This window comes from Gobius niger, assembly GCF_951799975.1.
Source record: "Gobius niger genome assembly, chromosome: 5".
Classification (NCBI taxonomy): domain Eukaryota; kingdom Metazoa; phylum Chordata; class Actinopteri; order Gobiiformes; family Gobiidae; genus Gobius; species Gobius niger.
This window is the reverse complement of record NC_136856.1, coordinates 27,071,321-27,085,942: the sequence shown is the minus strand read 5'-3', so window position 1 is coordinate 27,085,942 and position 14,622 is coordinate 27,071,321. Positions and strand designations below refer to the sequence as shown.

General features: G+C 42.8%; 1 protein-coding gene across 1 annotated transcript in view; it reads right to left on the bottom strand.

The window, feature by feature from the left end:
* Positions 1–14,622, bottom strand: part of fstl5 (follistatin-like 5) — a 345,847-nt gene that overhangs the window by 162,493 nt on the left and 168,732 nt on the right. Inside the window, exons 5-6 of the mRNA XM_079557268.1 lie at positions 10,574–10,770; positions 3,231–3,351 (exon numbers count right to left, since the gene is read on the bottom strand). Coding sequence (XP_079413394.1) covers positions 3,231–3,351; positions 10,574–10,770 — 318 coding nt within the window. The remainder of the gene's footprint in view (positions 1–3,230; positions 3,352–10,573; positions 10,771–14,622) is intronic.

Here is a 14,622-nt window from a genome sequence, read left to right as displayed (position 1 = left end):
ATCATTGCTATTATAAGCTCAACATCCAAATCAAACTTCTGGCTTGTTCAAACATAACTGCATAAAAAGAATAGGATTCCACTCTCTTTATCAAAGTTACACACATTACAAAAGGAACGGCAGGTATGGTACGCATAAAGCATTCATGCAGCCGCGCATTCTTCTGCCAATGATCCTAAAAGCCCGCAGTTTGGCAGAACATCCATTGTGGCTTTGTCTGCGCGGCTTAAACGGAATTACTTTTTGAACACCTGCAAAAGCATTCTTGTAGACAACGCACTGTAGAGGCCATCTTGACAAAAACGCTGGGCTTTTATGAGATTCTTTCTATACACTTTTGTTGGACTTTATCCCAAGCTTCCTCGCTTTTACTTTTGTCCATGGCCATACCTTTAAAAAATGTCATGAAATGTGTGAAATGGTGCCTCCAAAGAGACATCAGTCTTATTTTCGGAGAGATTTTACAGGATTCAAAAAGGGGTGGATGAATGAAACAAAATCGGTAACACAGCAAAGTGAAAGATTTAATGAAGATGTACAAAGTGTTAGTTTATCCTGCATAATGAACCATGTGCCCGACAAAAGGGAAAAACCGTGGATAATTGCCTATAGTTCTAACATGAATGTCAAGGCAGAACTGCTTTTCCGTGTTTCGGTGGGACAATAAACAGTGCAACGCCACTCCAAATCGACAAACTTTCCTGGAAGTGGATTTATTCAAGTTTTGTATTTTTTTATTGCGGTGGATTTTGTGTTTGAGTTGATCTGACGTCTCGCTCTGTCAACAAAACATCCGCCTGTTTCCACGTTAGAACACGCTCGTCTCCTGTTGTTTTTGGGAGGAGGCACAGCTGCTTTGGCTTGTGTTGTTGACACATCCTTTAGCGAACAAATGTCACGCAAAAAAGGCAGTTTTATTCACACGCCTATTGCGGATCAGTTTATGTGCGTTTGAGTGAGTGAACTCAAGGCCTGAGGACTGAAACCCCACACATGACACGACAGGGGGAGCTTTACAGCGGTATGGCTTTTCTAAATGAGATGTAAATGAGCCCTGTTGTCACTCCGAGAGAGGTGAGAACAGCCAAGAAGAAGTCTAGAGGCCTCTCCTGACATATTTCCAGTTCCTAAACTCAACTTGCCACATCTTCTCAACTTTGGAGACTACACATTCACAAGCTATGTCCCGCTCAAAATGCCCCAAAGCCGAGTTGTGTCCCCCATTCTCGTGATGGGTCACATTTCCTAAAAAGTGAAAATCTAGGAAATGGAGGTTAACTCTTATATTGCATTTTTAACTCAGAAAATGAGCAGGCATTACTGACTAATGTGTGATAGCGTCTCACTATAGATACACCCATCACATTTATATAGCGTCTTTCTACCAGCTTAAAGGAATAGGCCACCGTTTTTACATACTGAGATATGTTCTTACCTAACCTTAGACCAGTTAATATATACCCGTCTGGTCTTTGTCCGTGCGCTCTGTCACGCAAACGGAGCACATACGCAGCCTCTCCCACATGTCATATAGCTCCAAAAAAGCTCACGATAGAAGCTACCAAGCTCTTCCACGTGTTCCCTATTTAAATAAAGTTACTTGAAGTGTTTTAATGCGAAGTATATTTACACAGAAATGCAACATGTCAATTTTAAAAGCAGATAAAAAGGGGGACTATATTGTGAGGCGTAATGATACGAGGAGCACAACGTCCGCGCAGTGACTCCTAAAGACTTCCCCCGCTCACTTCCGTCAATAACCTTTAGGAGTTTTTTGGACCTACATGACATGTGGGAGAGGCTGCGTATGTGCTCCGTTTGCGTGACAGAGCGCACGGACAAAGACCAGACGGGTATATATTAACTGGTCTAAGGTTAGGTAAGAACATATCTCAGTATGTAAAAACGGTGGCCTATTCCTTTAAGGCACTCAAAGCGCAAGGAACCAGTCACCCATTTACACTTTCATTCATACACCAGTGTACGCAGATCCTCCAATCACAAGACGACCCGCTCTACTCTCTAATCCCCTGTACGTACATGTGTCACTACAAGCTCTTGTTCCCTGTGCCTACAGATGGCGCTCGTGGGCTGGCATCTAAACTGTGGCCAAAAAAATCAAATGTGATTGTGTATTCGAAAAATTGCTCCCCCCCCCGCCCTCCACTGCTCTATAAAACTCAACTTGTGCTTTACTGCATGCGGGAGAAGTGTAAGCGGCGGTAGTCGAGTGTCCGTTCCGAGTGATAAAGAGTGCGGTGCCACTCGCTGCTGTAGGGCAGTATCTCTGTTTGTTGTTCCTGGGCTGTGGAGATATCGATCTGACCCCCGGACCCTCCTGACGGCACGCAGCGGCAGACTGCACCGCCGCCATGATTTGTGGTCAGGAACAGAGTCCGTGGAGCCGCAAGGACCCTCTCACTGCCCCTCCATCAGTTTATAGACTTGTGGACTGGGGAGGGTGTTTTTAAGTTTGGATGTACCTAGCAGTAAGTCCTGAAATATTGTTGTGGACTTTGAAAACATCTTTTACAACAGAACTAAATATGGTGGAATGATTTTTAAACTGGGTGTAAACCATCTCTAAAGCAGGACGCAAATGCATTACTAAAGCCTGAATGAGCTCTTGTCAATGTCTCGAGACGGAAGCAAGGATCCCTCCAACCACTGAAAAGACAAGCTGCCTGTAATTCCCACATGGTCTCCCATCCAGTATAACCGGGCCCGCCACTGCTTGGCTACAGTAATATCATAGGATCAAGCATTCACAAGGTGTTATGGCTTGCCATTTTGAGCACCCGAATGATCCTGGGAGCTCTGTTGTCAGAGGCTTCATGCCCTTGGTAAGGTCTCCCATGGCAACCAGGTCCTAGGTGACGGGTCAGACAAAGAGCGGTTCAGAAGCCTCTTATGAAAGACCAACAGGCCCAGGTTAAAATCATGAGGCCGTCCTTCTGTGGACTCACCTCCTGCAGGAGGAGCCATAAGGGGCTGATGCAATGTGATTTGGGCAGCTCCAACAGCTGCCCTCACGACGCAGAAACGGACAAGTGGAAGAAAATGGATGGATGGATGGATGGATGGATATCTACAAAGCGGCATATCATCCAACAAGCTACTCTTTCAATGTACTAATCAAAGGGAAACGCAAACCTCATCCACTTGCCACGTATGGTTCAATAGTAAAGCCAAACACGACCGATACACAGTGATAAACGTCTCTAACTCACCGAAGGCGGTGTAGAACTCTTCTCTGGTGAGGTGTTCGTCGTCGTTCATGTCATTGTACTTGAGCAGGTCGAACAAAGTGCACTCGCTCTTCTCCTTGGACAGACCCTCCTGCTTAATCACCTGCGAAAGAAAACACACACGGGCATTTATCTTGATATTCAAAGGATTTCAGTGGGCGTGAATAAGAGTCCATCATACAGATTTGCCAAGGACTGCACTGTATACTATAGCTTTGATTACAGCACGCATTGGTTGTGGCATCGTTTCAGTAAGTTTCTGCAATGACAAAAGAATGTTGTATTGTATGTTGTATTAATTTTTCACTGAGATCTTGTATTCATGATGGGAGAGTGTATGTGTGCACATGTTTATAAGCTTATGAATGTATGGTGTGTGTAGTAGCAAACGTATGACTTTATATATTCTGCTATTTTACCAAGTTGTGTACTGAAATGCACAGTCTCTCCATCCCCTCCAAACTCTTCTGAAACTGTTTTGTGCAGGACACGACACTTGGACTTAATAAACTACACTTGCCATTACTTTCTCCATCCATCAGGGCATATTTGCATGGTAGTGTCTGCTGCCGGAGCACTGAATGTCACTGTTAATGACACACAGCAGTATTAGCTGTCACATACCCCCGCGTTTTGTCATTGCGAGCTGAACAGGCGCGCTCTCATCCCCGCTCCCCTGCACAGGGCCCTCGCGGCACTGGCCCATCCATCACCCCTCATCACCTGTCGCGGCGCTGATCACACGGGACACTTTTATACATGACGCTCCATTCGCCGGATCACTAAACTTCCACTCATCCAAAATTTAAAAGTCATCCGTAATCATATCTTTACCACAGGCTTTGACTTTGACTGACAAATATCTGTCGGGTTTGAAATGGGGGCTTACAATAAGATGGTCCTGTCAAGATGACTGTTTTGTTTTTCATAAGTGGAATTCATTATGCAAAAACGTGTTCAAGTTTAAAAACATGTGCGGTATTTGTGAGGCAAGTGAAGTTTCCAAGTTTCCGTGCTTAATTTGCCGTAGCTTATGAAAGCTAAGATGGTGAGATGTGTTAAGTAAGAGACACTTGACATTTGATTTCTGTCACACATCCCTGAGGTACATTTAGATGGAGATCATTGCATTAAGCACTTGTTTAAAACATTACCCTCCTTTGTTAAATTAACCTTTTTTCAAGAGCCTTGACGCACTGAGCTATCACATGCACGCCTTGGTGATCTGGACAACACACATCCACGTTGTTGTATGTTTACTATGAGCTAGAGCGTGGGGGTTCAACGTCATTTGATATCTCCCTGTTGGACATGGTCAATGTCAAAGTAGTATATTTTTTTCTGACTTCAATACCTCATTCATACTTTAAATGAGTTTGTATAACTTTGTGACAACCTGCACTGTCGCAAATTTGTCACCAGGTCAGCCCACTCCAACCTCAAACTTATTTGTCATGCACGCCCCGTTCCTCAGTCCACTCACCCATTAATTCTTCATTCGCGCCACCACTCAAACCATCCCCATTCTGTAAGATCTATGGCAGAGTTCTCAGTACAGCTGTAGCCGTGTCGCCACAGTCCAGCATGAGCTCGGAGCAACAGGCTCATTTTAGGCAAAGTTCACAAGGCCGTAAAACCCCTCTTAAGACGCTGCCTTGGCCGACCTCCTCCAAAAATCTTATGGAAACGCCTGGCTCCGAGACCGGACGTAATGGACTTTTAAACTTTGAGCGGATGACATGTGTGAACTCTTTTATGAAAATACACTTGAAACCTGCAAATGCTGTATATTGTGTTCCTGTTGTCATTCACAGTTTTAAAACCAAGCAAAGGGTTTACATCTAGTATTGTATGTCCTTCTGGGTAGACTTGGCTGAGTGCTTGACTAGGACTGACAATATAAACAATACCATCCTACAATACTGGAGGGAGACCTGCATGGCACCCCAGAGAAAAGAACTGTCATAATAGTTCAAATTAAAAAAGGCCAATCTGTCACAACTTTATAAATGTCCCTCAACTTTTGTATACACCATTTTCTATTTTTTCTGGCGGCCCAACAAGAAAGGTCCCGACTATTCCAAATCTCCAGCATGTCACTGTCATTATAGTCATTATAAGAGGTCCAGACCAATTAAGCCCAATGACTATATGTAAAAGATATTTTTTGCAAGATGAGAAGAATCATCTTACAGGCTCATTCCTTGGTAAAACCATTAGATATGTGAAAAATTGTTTGTAAGAAACAAAGAAAAATTATTGGCTGCATTCACGTTAAATACCCATGAACATCCCATCACTCCAGAGAGTTTTTCTACTACTTTGACGTGCCAGCGCAGACCGTGGAAGCACTCTTTCTGCATTGAGCTAACTGGAGCAGACCTCCTGCCGAGATAACTAGGCATAATGCTTTTTTAGGATGTCTGTGCTTGGTTCGACTCCAGGCCTCATTTGTAAAAGCTGATGGAACGTTGCCTGGACGCTGATAAAACATCTGATAATGAACTGTTTCTGTTGCAAAAAAAATACAAGCGAACACTCAGCTTCTATTCATATTATGTTATGGTTGCACAAGCGGGCAGACTCCTACGCGCTGTGCAATGAATAATGTATATGCTTCACTCAATTCTTTTATGAGCATGAAGTATTTTTGGAAAACTCCTGTATGACTGAGAGCTTATTCAAACTACACTATAGTCATTAACTCAATACACTGTACCCTGTATTTTCAATCTTGTTTGCTCTCTTTTTAATCAAGCCTTCAGCCTGTCAATCCTTTCTTCTTCACAACCCCCACTGTGTCAAGGCACCAAAAACTAGCTTGGATCAAAGTGCCAACTTGAAGGCCATATTCAATGGTATAGCTTGTTATGTCATTGTGTGATTGTGCAACACAGTGGTCGGCTCTCTGTAACACTCACAGCTCCTCACAGTTTCTTCTGTTAACCTAACTTATGCGCAGTATTTTAATTATCCAGCTAGGTACATCAAATAATCACTTCACATTGCTCAAAATATGGAAAAGAATCCGTAAATATTAGCGGTTTTCACTCAATGCTGGAGACAGATGGCCATATTGGCACCAATTGAGGAATCTGCACGAATTCTGTTTTGACACATCAACTATGAACAATTATTCGGAAAACTTCAATTTGTTATGTTATGTTTAAATGTAAGTAATACAAGTGTCTGTTTTCTTTTTGATATAAAGTTACCTGGAATTGCTGCTACCTGTTATAAAATAGTGATCAAATCAAAGTCTAGTATAACATGGAATACCACAAGGTTCTGTCATAGGTCCAAAACTATTTTACAACATGTAAACACTGTTAACAAAGCCAATCTCAATTGAAGACTTAATACTTATTACTTACCACTTAAGGCTACATTTAGCAATCTGACATTTCCTGACTGTGCATGGCTGCATGTGAATGGCTGCTGCTGACGCATTCGATTACAATGGTGTGCACAGTGTGGGACACGACTAATAGCTTACTTCTATTGGATTTTTGATGGGCAGTGCCATTTGGGGGCTGATGTGGCGTCTAAATGGTCATCTCAATCTACTCAGTTATAAGCTGATAGTGATGCGTTGGGAGATGGATATTTTGTGGTGTGGATTACATATGCAGCAGAATCAATTACCTTCCATCACTTTATGCGAATGTGCCACGGACCACACTCCGGCTAAATGACGGGCTGTTTATGCAGGTCTATCTATTATCCTGGGATACAGTGTGATGTGCATAAGTGTGTGCATCTCATCTATTTAACACTATGCCACCAACAGCTTCTATATTCTCATAAACATTCCATAAAGCCACAGGGCGCTGTGTTGCAGTTTTGTAGTCTAAGTAGCACGCAGTGAGTGGGACAGAAAAACGCACTCATCAAGCCTTATATTCCTATTATCAGTATAGTTTTATCTTCACCAAGAACGTAAACGATTCGATGCTCAGTGATGCACAGGTCGGCTTTCCGTCCTACTTTACCCAAACCAACCAGGTGAAGATCAAGACCAACCCACCGAACTCTGAAAAACAGGTTTCAGTTTGTCCACTCATACTGACCTCGCTAATGTCGAAAGAGCTGTTAAGTTTGCATTTAAAGTCACCACATAAACATGTAAAAACTCTTTTGTAAACGGGAATTTGATAGAAGTCTGACAAGAGAATTGAGAATGCATTCCAGCACATTGGCTACAAGCAGAATTTGAATGAATGAGTGCATTGTCCCTGTCAAATAAATACACACTGAAGGATGAGGCATGGATGCAGACTCAGTTACTTCTCATTCAGGTAGTTTACATGTGTTGGCTGCTTTGATCGCTACATCTGCCATTGAGCAGCAAGTGTCCATTTTAATTTGACCCGTCAACTATCACTACAAACATCACTGAGGCCTCATCCAAATGCTAGTGTAGTTTTCTTGCAGACTGCCATTCAAATCAAGTGAGGTGCGTGCAATACAGACAAATCACATACACTCTTATAAACCAAAATAAAGTGATAGTATTGAGTTTCCAGAATAAAACTTTTGATCACCGGCTAAATCGCCTGTGATTTCTTTGTGGCCCATGTCTCTGTCTTGCTATGTTGTTTTCATCAGCAGATTCAAGTGTAAAGACTGGTTTTAGCCTGAAGTACTCCGGTTCCTCATGGGGGCGTTTAACTATCTGTTCCTTTAGCTAACAAAGACTGCTGATGGCAAGATTTCCTTACGGACCTCCATCACTGTGTGGCTCTGCGGTACAGTACGTTCATACAGGTGATAGTTTATGCCAAAAACACACTGTCCACATGGTATAAGGAACTATCACCCCCACCTTCTTTGAGTGCATGCCGCAGTTTACCCTAGGTGGTGTATCACCCTCCCAAAAAATGCTGTATTTTCAGATTCAGTATTTTCTTTATCAAACACCGCCGTGGGTCATTGCCACAAAACTGTCCTTATACATTATTCATTTTGTTATTCTGAAGCTACTGTTGACACCCTTTGCCAGCACAGCAAGACTGCACTGTCACTGACTTCTGTCTTTCTCAAAGGCAATCTGCGCAGACAGTCAAAATGTGTGGGTGCACTGAAACAAATCTTTAGAATCGTCAAAGCGCTCGGTCAGCTTGCGTCCCAGCCGTTCCAAACTCTTCTTTTGTTTGGAGTCTGTCTTGCTGCTGACACCGTATTAAGCGTGCCAAGGCATTTCCATATGTCTTGTAGATAAAAAGACGAAAAAAAGAAAAGAAAAAAAAAACGTTGAAAAAGACCTGAAAGCAGCGTTTCTATCGGGATGTTAATTATGACTGACTCTGCGTCTCCTTCAAAGGCGCGGGGGAAACTGAACGCTCCGAGAGGTGTTGCCATGTTTTTCCTTCATGTGCAAAGGGCATAATCAGATCCACACCCGGGGAGTCCTAGCGTGGTTGGTTGCTGGAAACATGCTTGCGAAGGGAGGGGATTTGAACACATGTAAAAGTATGTCAGTTGTGTTTAAATGCTTTATATTAGGACAACCCCTCCTGGAACCGCCACCTTGTCGTGGTGGAGGGGTTTGAGCACCCGAATGCTCCTGGGAGCTCTGTTGTCGGGGGCTTCGTGCCCCTGGTAGGGTCTCCCATGGCAAACTGGTCCTAGGTGACAGGTCAGACAAAGAGCGGTTCAGAAGCCCCTTATGAGAGACCAACAGGCCCGGTTAGAACCATGAGGCCGTCCTTCTGTGGACCCACCACCTGCAGGAGGAGCCATAAGGGGCTGGTGCAATGTGATTTGGGCAGCTCCAACAGCTGCCCCCACGACCCGGCAACGGTCAAGAGGAAGATAATGGATGGATGGATAATTGGACAAAAAATAGAACAGAACTCTAACTGATTTTACAAAAGGATTAGCATTCCTTAAAATATCAACATTTACCCCATTATAAACTAGGGATGTGCCGACCCGCTTTTTTGAGCTCCGATCCGATATTTTTGACACTTGAAATGTGTCTTGTAAACCCATGAGGGCTGGGCACTTACTTATGTGCAAGACACAATAATAAGAATAAATCAAATCAGGATCCTAGCTTAGCGATAGCATGAAGGCCGTGAATCTGTGGTCCTGGATCTGCAGCGGCTCCAGTCTGCAGGTTTAGCACTGTGCTCCGATCACCCCGAAGCGCTGCGGTGCGGTATCGGACTCGTCCAGTCATCAAATCCGATCCAATCCGATACTCTAAAAAGGCCTGATCGGCTACCGATACCGATTCTGAATATCGGATCGGTACATCCCTAGTCTAAATATGTAGTAGGTGTGTAGGTCACCAAAAACGGCAACGACGAGGTTCTCTGGATGGAGTGAAACATTGGCATCTGACGAAAACTGTAAGTCGAGCTGTCTTGTCTGGACTTCACAAGATTGCTTCTGAAGCTCTGCTCGATATTTTTTTAAACATAATTCCTCCAGATGATCTGTCTACCTGTCATTTTGCCATAGACTAACCAGCGGACTTTCCAGTGGTGAGGCCATTTGGAGTAGTATTGCAGGTTGCTTGTCTCTTCATTTATTCATTTAGGTTCTATCTAAAGCTCATCCCGAGGTCCACTGTATTCATAATGCATGCTCTCTCCTACTTTAGGCTGTGCGACGGCCTGAGCCAGACGCCTGCGCTGAAGATTATACCCTCACATAAAGCATCACCACACAGGGCTACAGGCCAGGGCCCACTATACTTAAGCCCGATCAAAGGGGCCATTTCCAACTTCAGAGCAGCTTTTAACTCTACTTTGTGACGGATGTTTGGGAACTTTTTTTGAAGCTGGATCTTCCCCGGGGCATTTCGAGCGAGCGGTATATGCCATTCAAGCATGGATGGAAATGAGATTTGCTATGTCCTATGCTAATGCCACGGTAGACTTGAAAAATAAGTACGTATACTGAAGAGTAACGATGTACAAAACAGCTGTAATTATGGATTAACATTGATATTTCTTCAGTAGATAAATTAGCATTGTTGTGTATGTGTAATGTGTTTTTTATTTAGGTTTGAGGTGACATTGGGTCAATAGTTAGATCGTCTAAGGATCCAAAGGTTAAGGGTTCGACTTGAAACACTGCCACAATCAAGCCAGTACAATCAAAGCTAAAGGTAACAAGAGATTGAATGACAATCAGAAGCCTGACTACATAAAAACGGCATAGAGTATACCAGAGTATATATACTACAGATTGTTGATGCCAAATCTTCACTACAGTTTCCCATTCCCTCTCAATGAGCGTGTGGGCCGTGCGTTTTACTCCACATGGCTGACTGAAACAGTGATAGCCAACTCAGCCACCCAATCGTATTGTACCTGAGAGATCTCGCTGGCATCTATCCGTCCTCCGTTGTCGGCGTCGAAGCGCTTGAACATCACATCGACCAGCTGCTTCCGGGCGGCCATGTTGTCCCGGTGGCTCCCGTGGGTGCCGTAGCCCATGTAGCGCTTGTCGTGGAGATCCAGAACCTTGTTTTTCATACGCCGGTAATCGCTCAATCTGCAGTTATCGTCTGGAAAAGAAAACAAGATGGGAAGAGCGATGAGATGGTTTACATCTTTCACATCTTTTTTGATAGCCTTGAGAAGAACAGGTAACTGGCTTTTCAACTGGTTGCAGGATGTGAGAAAATTATGCAATGTTGCGATTATAGTATCTTTTTTTTGTCCTTTTTCATCAAGCTTTTTCAAAACACGACTTAGCTCTAGCTCTCCCACCCATGGGCAAAGCAGTACTTGCCAAAGGACCCTTTCCCGGATCTTGAGCTAACATTTTGGCCAGGACTACCTACCCATGATTTTTTTTATTTTTGTTTTAGGGAAAAACAAACCACCTGACAGAAACCCACCCACAGTTAGTGATGAACTTATAGCATTCATTCTAGAGATAGAACGATTCAGCTTTTTTGCTTCCGATACTGGGGGTTGGAGCAAATCCGATACCAAGAGACTTTCTTTTTTTGCTGTGAGTGAGGCAATCAATAAAATCTTATTTTTTTTCTTGCACACAATGTTATATATCAATTATCAATTACATCTATTGATAAACTGTTATAGAAAAAAAAAAAACATTCAACCAGATGATTCAACCTAATGACAGGCTATTAGTTTAAATGAACAAAAGACCAAGTATAGTTAAACAAAGCTAAACATGTCGATTTTCTAAGCGGATAAAAAGGAGTAGGCTACTATATTGTAAGGCATAATAACACCTTAGGAGCACTTCGACGTCTGCGCAGTAAAGTGAAGGTATCACTGTGTGGATGTCGAAATGCTCCTAAGGTGTTTTTACGCCTTACAATTTTATCCGCTCAGAAAATCGACATGTGTAATTTCGTGTAACTATTCACATAACCGTATTTAAATAGGGAAAACATGGAAGAGCTGGGTCGCTTCTAACTTCACCCCCGTTCGGGTCCATATGAATATGCTGGGAGAGGCTGAATGCTAACAACATCTTTGGTCTTTTTGCGTGACTGAGCGCACGCACAAACACCAGACAGTTACGCATCAACTCGTCTAAGCTCAGGTAAGAACATATCTCAGTATGTAATAAACGGTGGCCTGTTCCTTTAACAGCATGTCGTAAACTAAAGCACAAGCACTTGGTCACTCCAGCAGTGGCCAATAATATTTTATTACTTTTGATGACCCAATCACAATTTCTGTCCCAGCTTTGATCACCATGTTTTTACTGTGCCGTAAAGTGCTAATGTTAAACTGGTTCCTGAATTTAAAGCAGTGCTAAGTAACTTTTTTCCCTTAATAAATTATTTTCATTGTCCTTCTGAGGGTTGTACAAGTGTTAACGGGATGATTGAGGGGTCTTTCACCTCCCCCGGTGTCTCTGACCACACTTGCAACTTCGCTGCCATCGGGTCGGAGTCACCAATACACACTAATGGAATCACGAAGAAGAAGCTAACAGGCTAACATGCAAAGCTGACTGCAGGCTAGCGCCACTTAAACAGTACTTACAGCCAAATTTGAGTGAAAAAAAAAAAATCTCTATTGTGTAATTGAGTTGTAGCACAATGTACAATATCCATTTGTCTTTTCTGTCAGCGTAGTATCTCTCACAGACAAAGTAAAAAAAAACGCAATGTGCTACGACACCTGCAGTGGCGTTTATGGCCTCTAGGGGCATGAGTTACTTAGTACTGCTTTAATTTGATTTCAATATAGAGAAAAAGGTGGTCTGTTTGTGCGCTGACAGGCACAACAATAATGCTCGAGTGATTTCTACTCGTGAGTCACAATATTACGCCTAATCAATTGTTACGTTTGCTCCAGCGATTACAGCAATTCAATTAAAACCTTTTTTTTTATTTCGCGGCCCAGAAACGTCGAAAACGGAGGCCTCGTGTTTACCTTTTTTGCAATATCTGGATTCGCCTGACGCCTCTACACTACACAGGAGCTTGTTTTCCTAAGCAGTGCCAGTCACAGAGCTGTAGCATCTTGAACATCAGCAAACGAAACAACAACAAATCCATCACGGCGGCGTCAAAAAAACGATGGTGACAGCCACGGAAAACACGAGGCCTTTCAGATCTGAGCTCCCAAACTACATGAAAGGTCTGGGGGAGTGAAGTTACGGCAAAGTGAGAATAATGACTGCGACTGGAACTAAGGGCTGGCAAGTGTCACCCTGCTATTGTTAGAAGTTGAAGAGCTCCTGCTGTAATAATAACGCTTATGCTAAGATGGCGTCAAGCACGGAACATAAAAAGGGAAACGCTCGGTGTAGGCAAGTGGGAAGTCAGGGAAGAGAGGACGCCTGCTTTAGAAGAGGAAGTAAGGAGTCTGTGCCAAGAAAAAAGTAACCTCCTAACCCCCACCTGAACCGAGCGCATTTTTCTCCAGCTTGGCTGTACTCAAATCTAAAAGCTTCTTGCAAAAATGTGACCAAAAAACAGATGAGGCGTTACACTGGCCTCAGGTTGTAAGCTCCAGTCAAGAAGCTTATAGATTTGGGTAAAGCCGAACTGGAGAAAACGTGCTTGGTTAAGGCGTGGGGTAAAGAGGTTAATGAACGTGATGGCTTTTCCTCTAGGATGCTTTTGAGCTGATTCTTTTGGGAACTCTTAGCGTGCAATAACATTCTCCCTCATTAAAATCATACCTGAAGTGTTTTGTTTCAATTGTACAAGTTTGAGAATTGCTTTTTTCAAAACACCACCTCTCACTGCTGCAGGGAACTTAGGCAAGTTCAGGCTCTCCTTCGTTCTTAAAAAAAAATAAAAATCTATAAACTTAAAGCGTCTCTCGGCCCCAGGCAATACGCTCTATGCATGTTATGATTGTTGGCTAACTTCCTGTTGGCCAGTGTAGGACTACTTATGTTTTTTTTTTTTAATGTAAATACAAAATTTAAAATAACAGAGGAAACCTTAAGTAATCCTCAAGCCCAGTGTGTTTCATAAAAACATAAATGTTTAAATGGTGGTGCTATTTTAACATTTGCTGGTGTCAAATTAACTTTAGCTAAGAGCTTCAAGGCTAAAATACTTGTGAGTATCAACACAAAAGTCTCCGCAGGTGAAGTATTTGTATTCTGAGTAAAGTGTAAGTAAGTCTTTTCTGCCACATACTGTTTAAATACATACTCTATTTTCTAGACTTGAAGTCGCTCCGGAGTATAAGTCGCACCAGCCTTGGCAACATGGGCATGAAGGCGTAACTATATCATTGACGAGCCTCTCCCGGCAGCATGTCGTTTTAAGCACCCATTTGTGAACTGGTTCCTCCAGCTGTGGCCACTTGCTTTTTTTTCTTTTTCTTTAATGCAGTTAGAGTAAAATCTGCATAACGTTTTTTTTTAAATCTCCAGTGGTACAGGAGTAACAGCTACTGGCACACAAGCCTAGAGCGCCCTCTAGCGGGTGTCAGTGTGGAAATAACAAACATGTGAAACAATATATTTTGATATACGTATAAGTCGCACCTGTGTATATGTCGCACCTCCAACCAAACTATGACAAAAAGTGCGACATATAGTCTGGAAAATACAGTATATTTATTCCAGTGAGACAAATCTAACTCTCCATAGGAATAAAAGACAGACAGAAAACCAGTCAATACTCTCGGAAGTTAGCATCACGTTGAGGCTGAATTCTGTGCACAAAGCCTACAGTCCAGTCCCACGGTCCATGTTTCCTTCAATGTTTTATACAAATCAAAATGGAGGTACAACAAAACTAAAGACAACGCACACACACACACAAAAGCCACAAATCAAGCATTAAAACCAGTGCAGCTTTTTTTTTTTTTTTTACAAAGATGCACAGTCTGGAATAAAGGGTGATTTCTTCGAATCCCCAGAAAATATTTTACGAGTGGTTCATTTGGACTTTGGTCTGTGA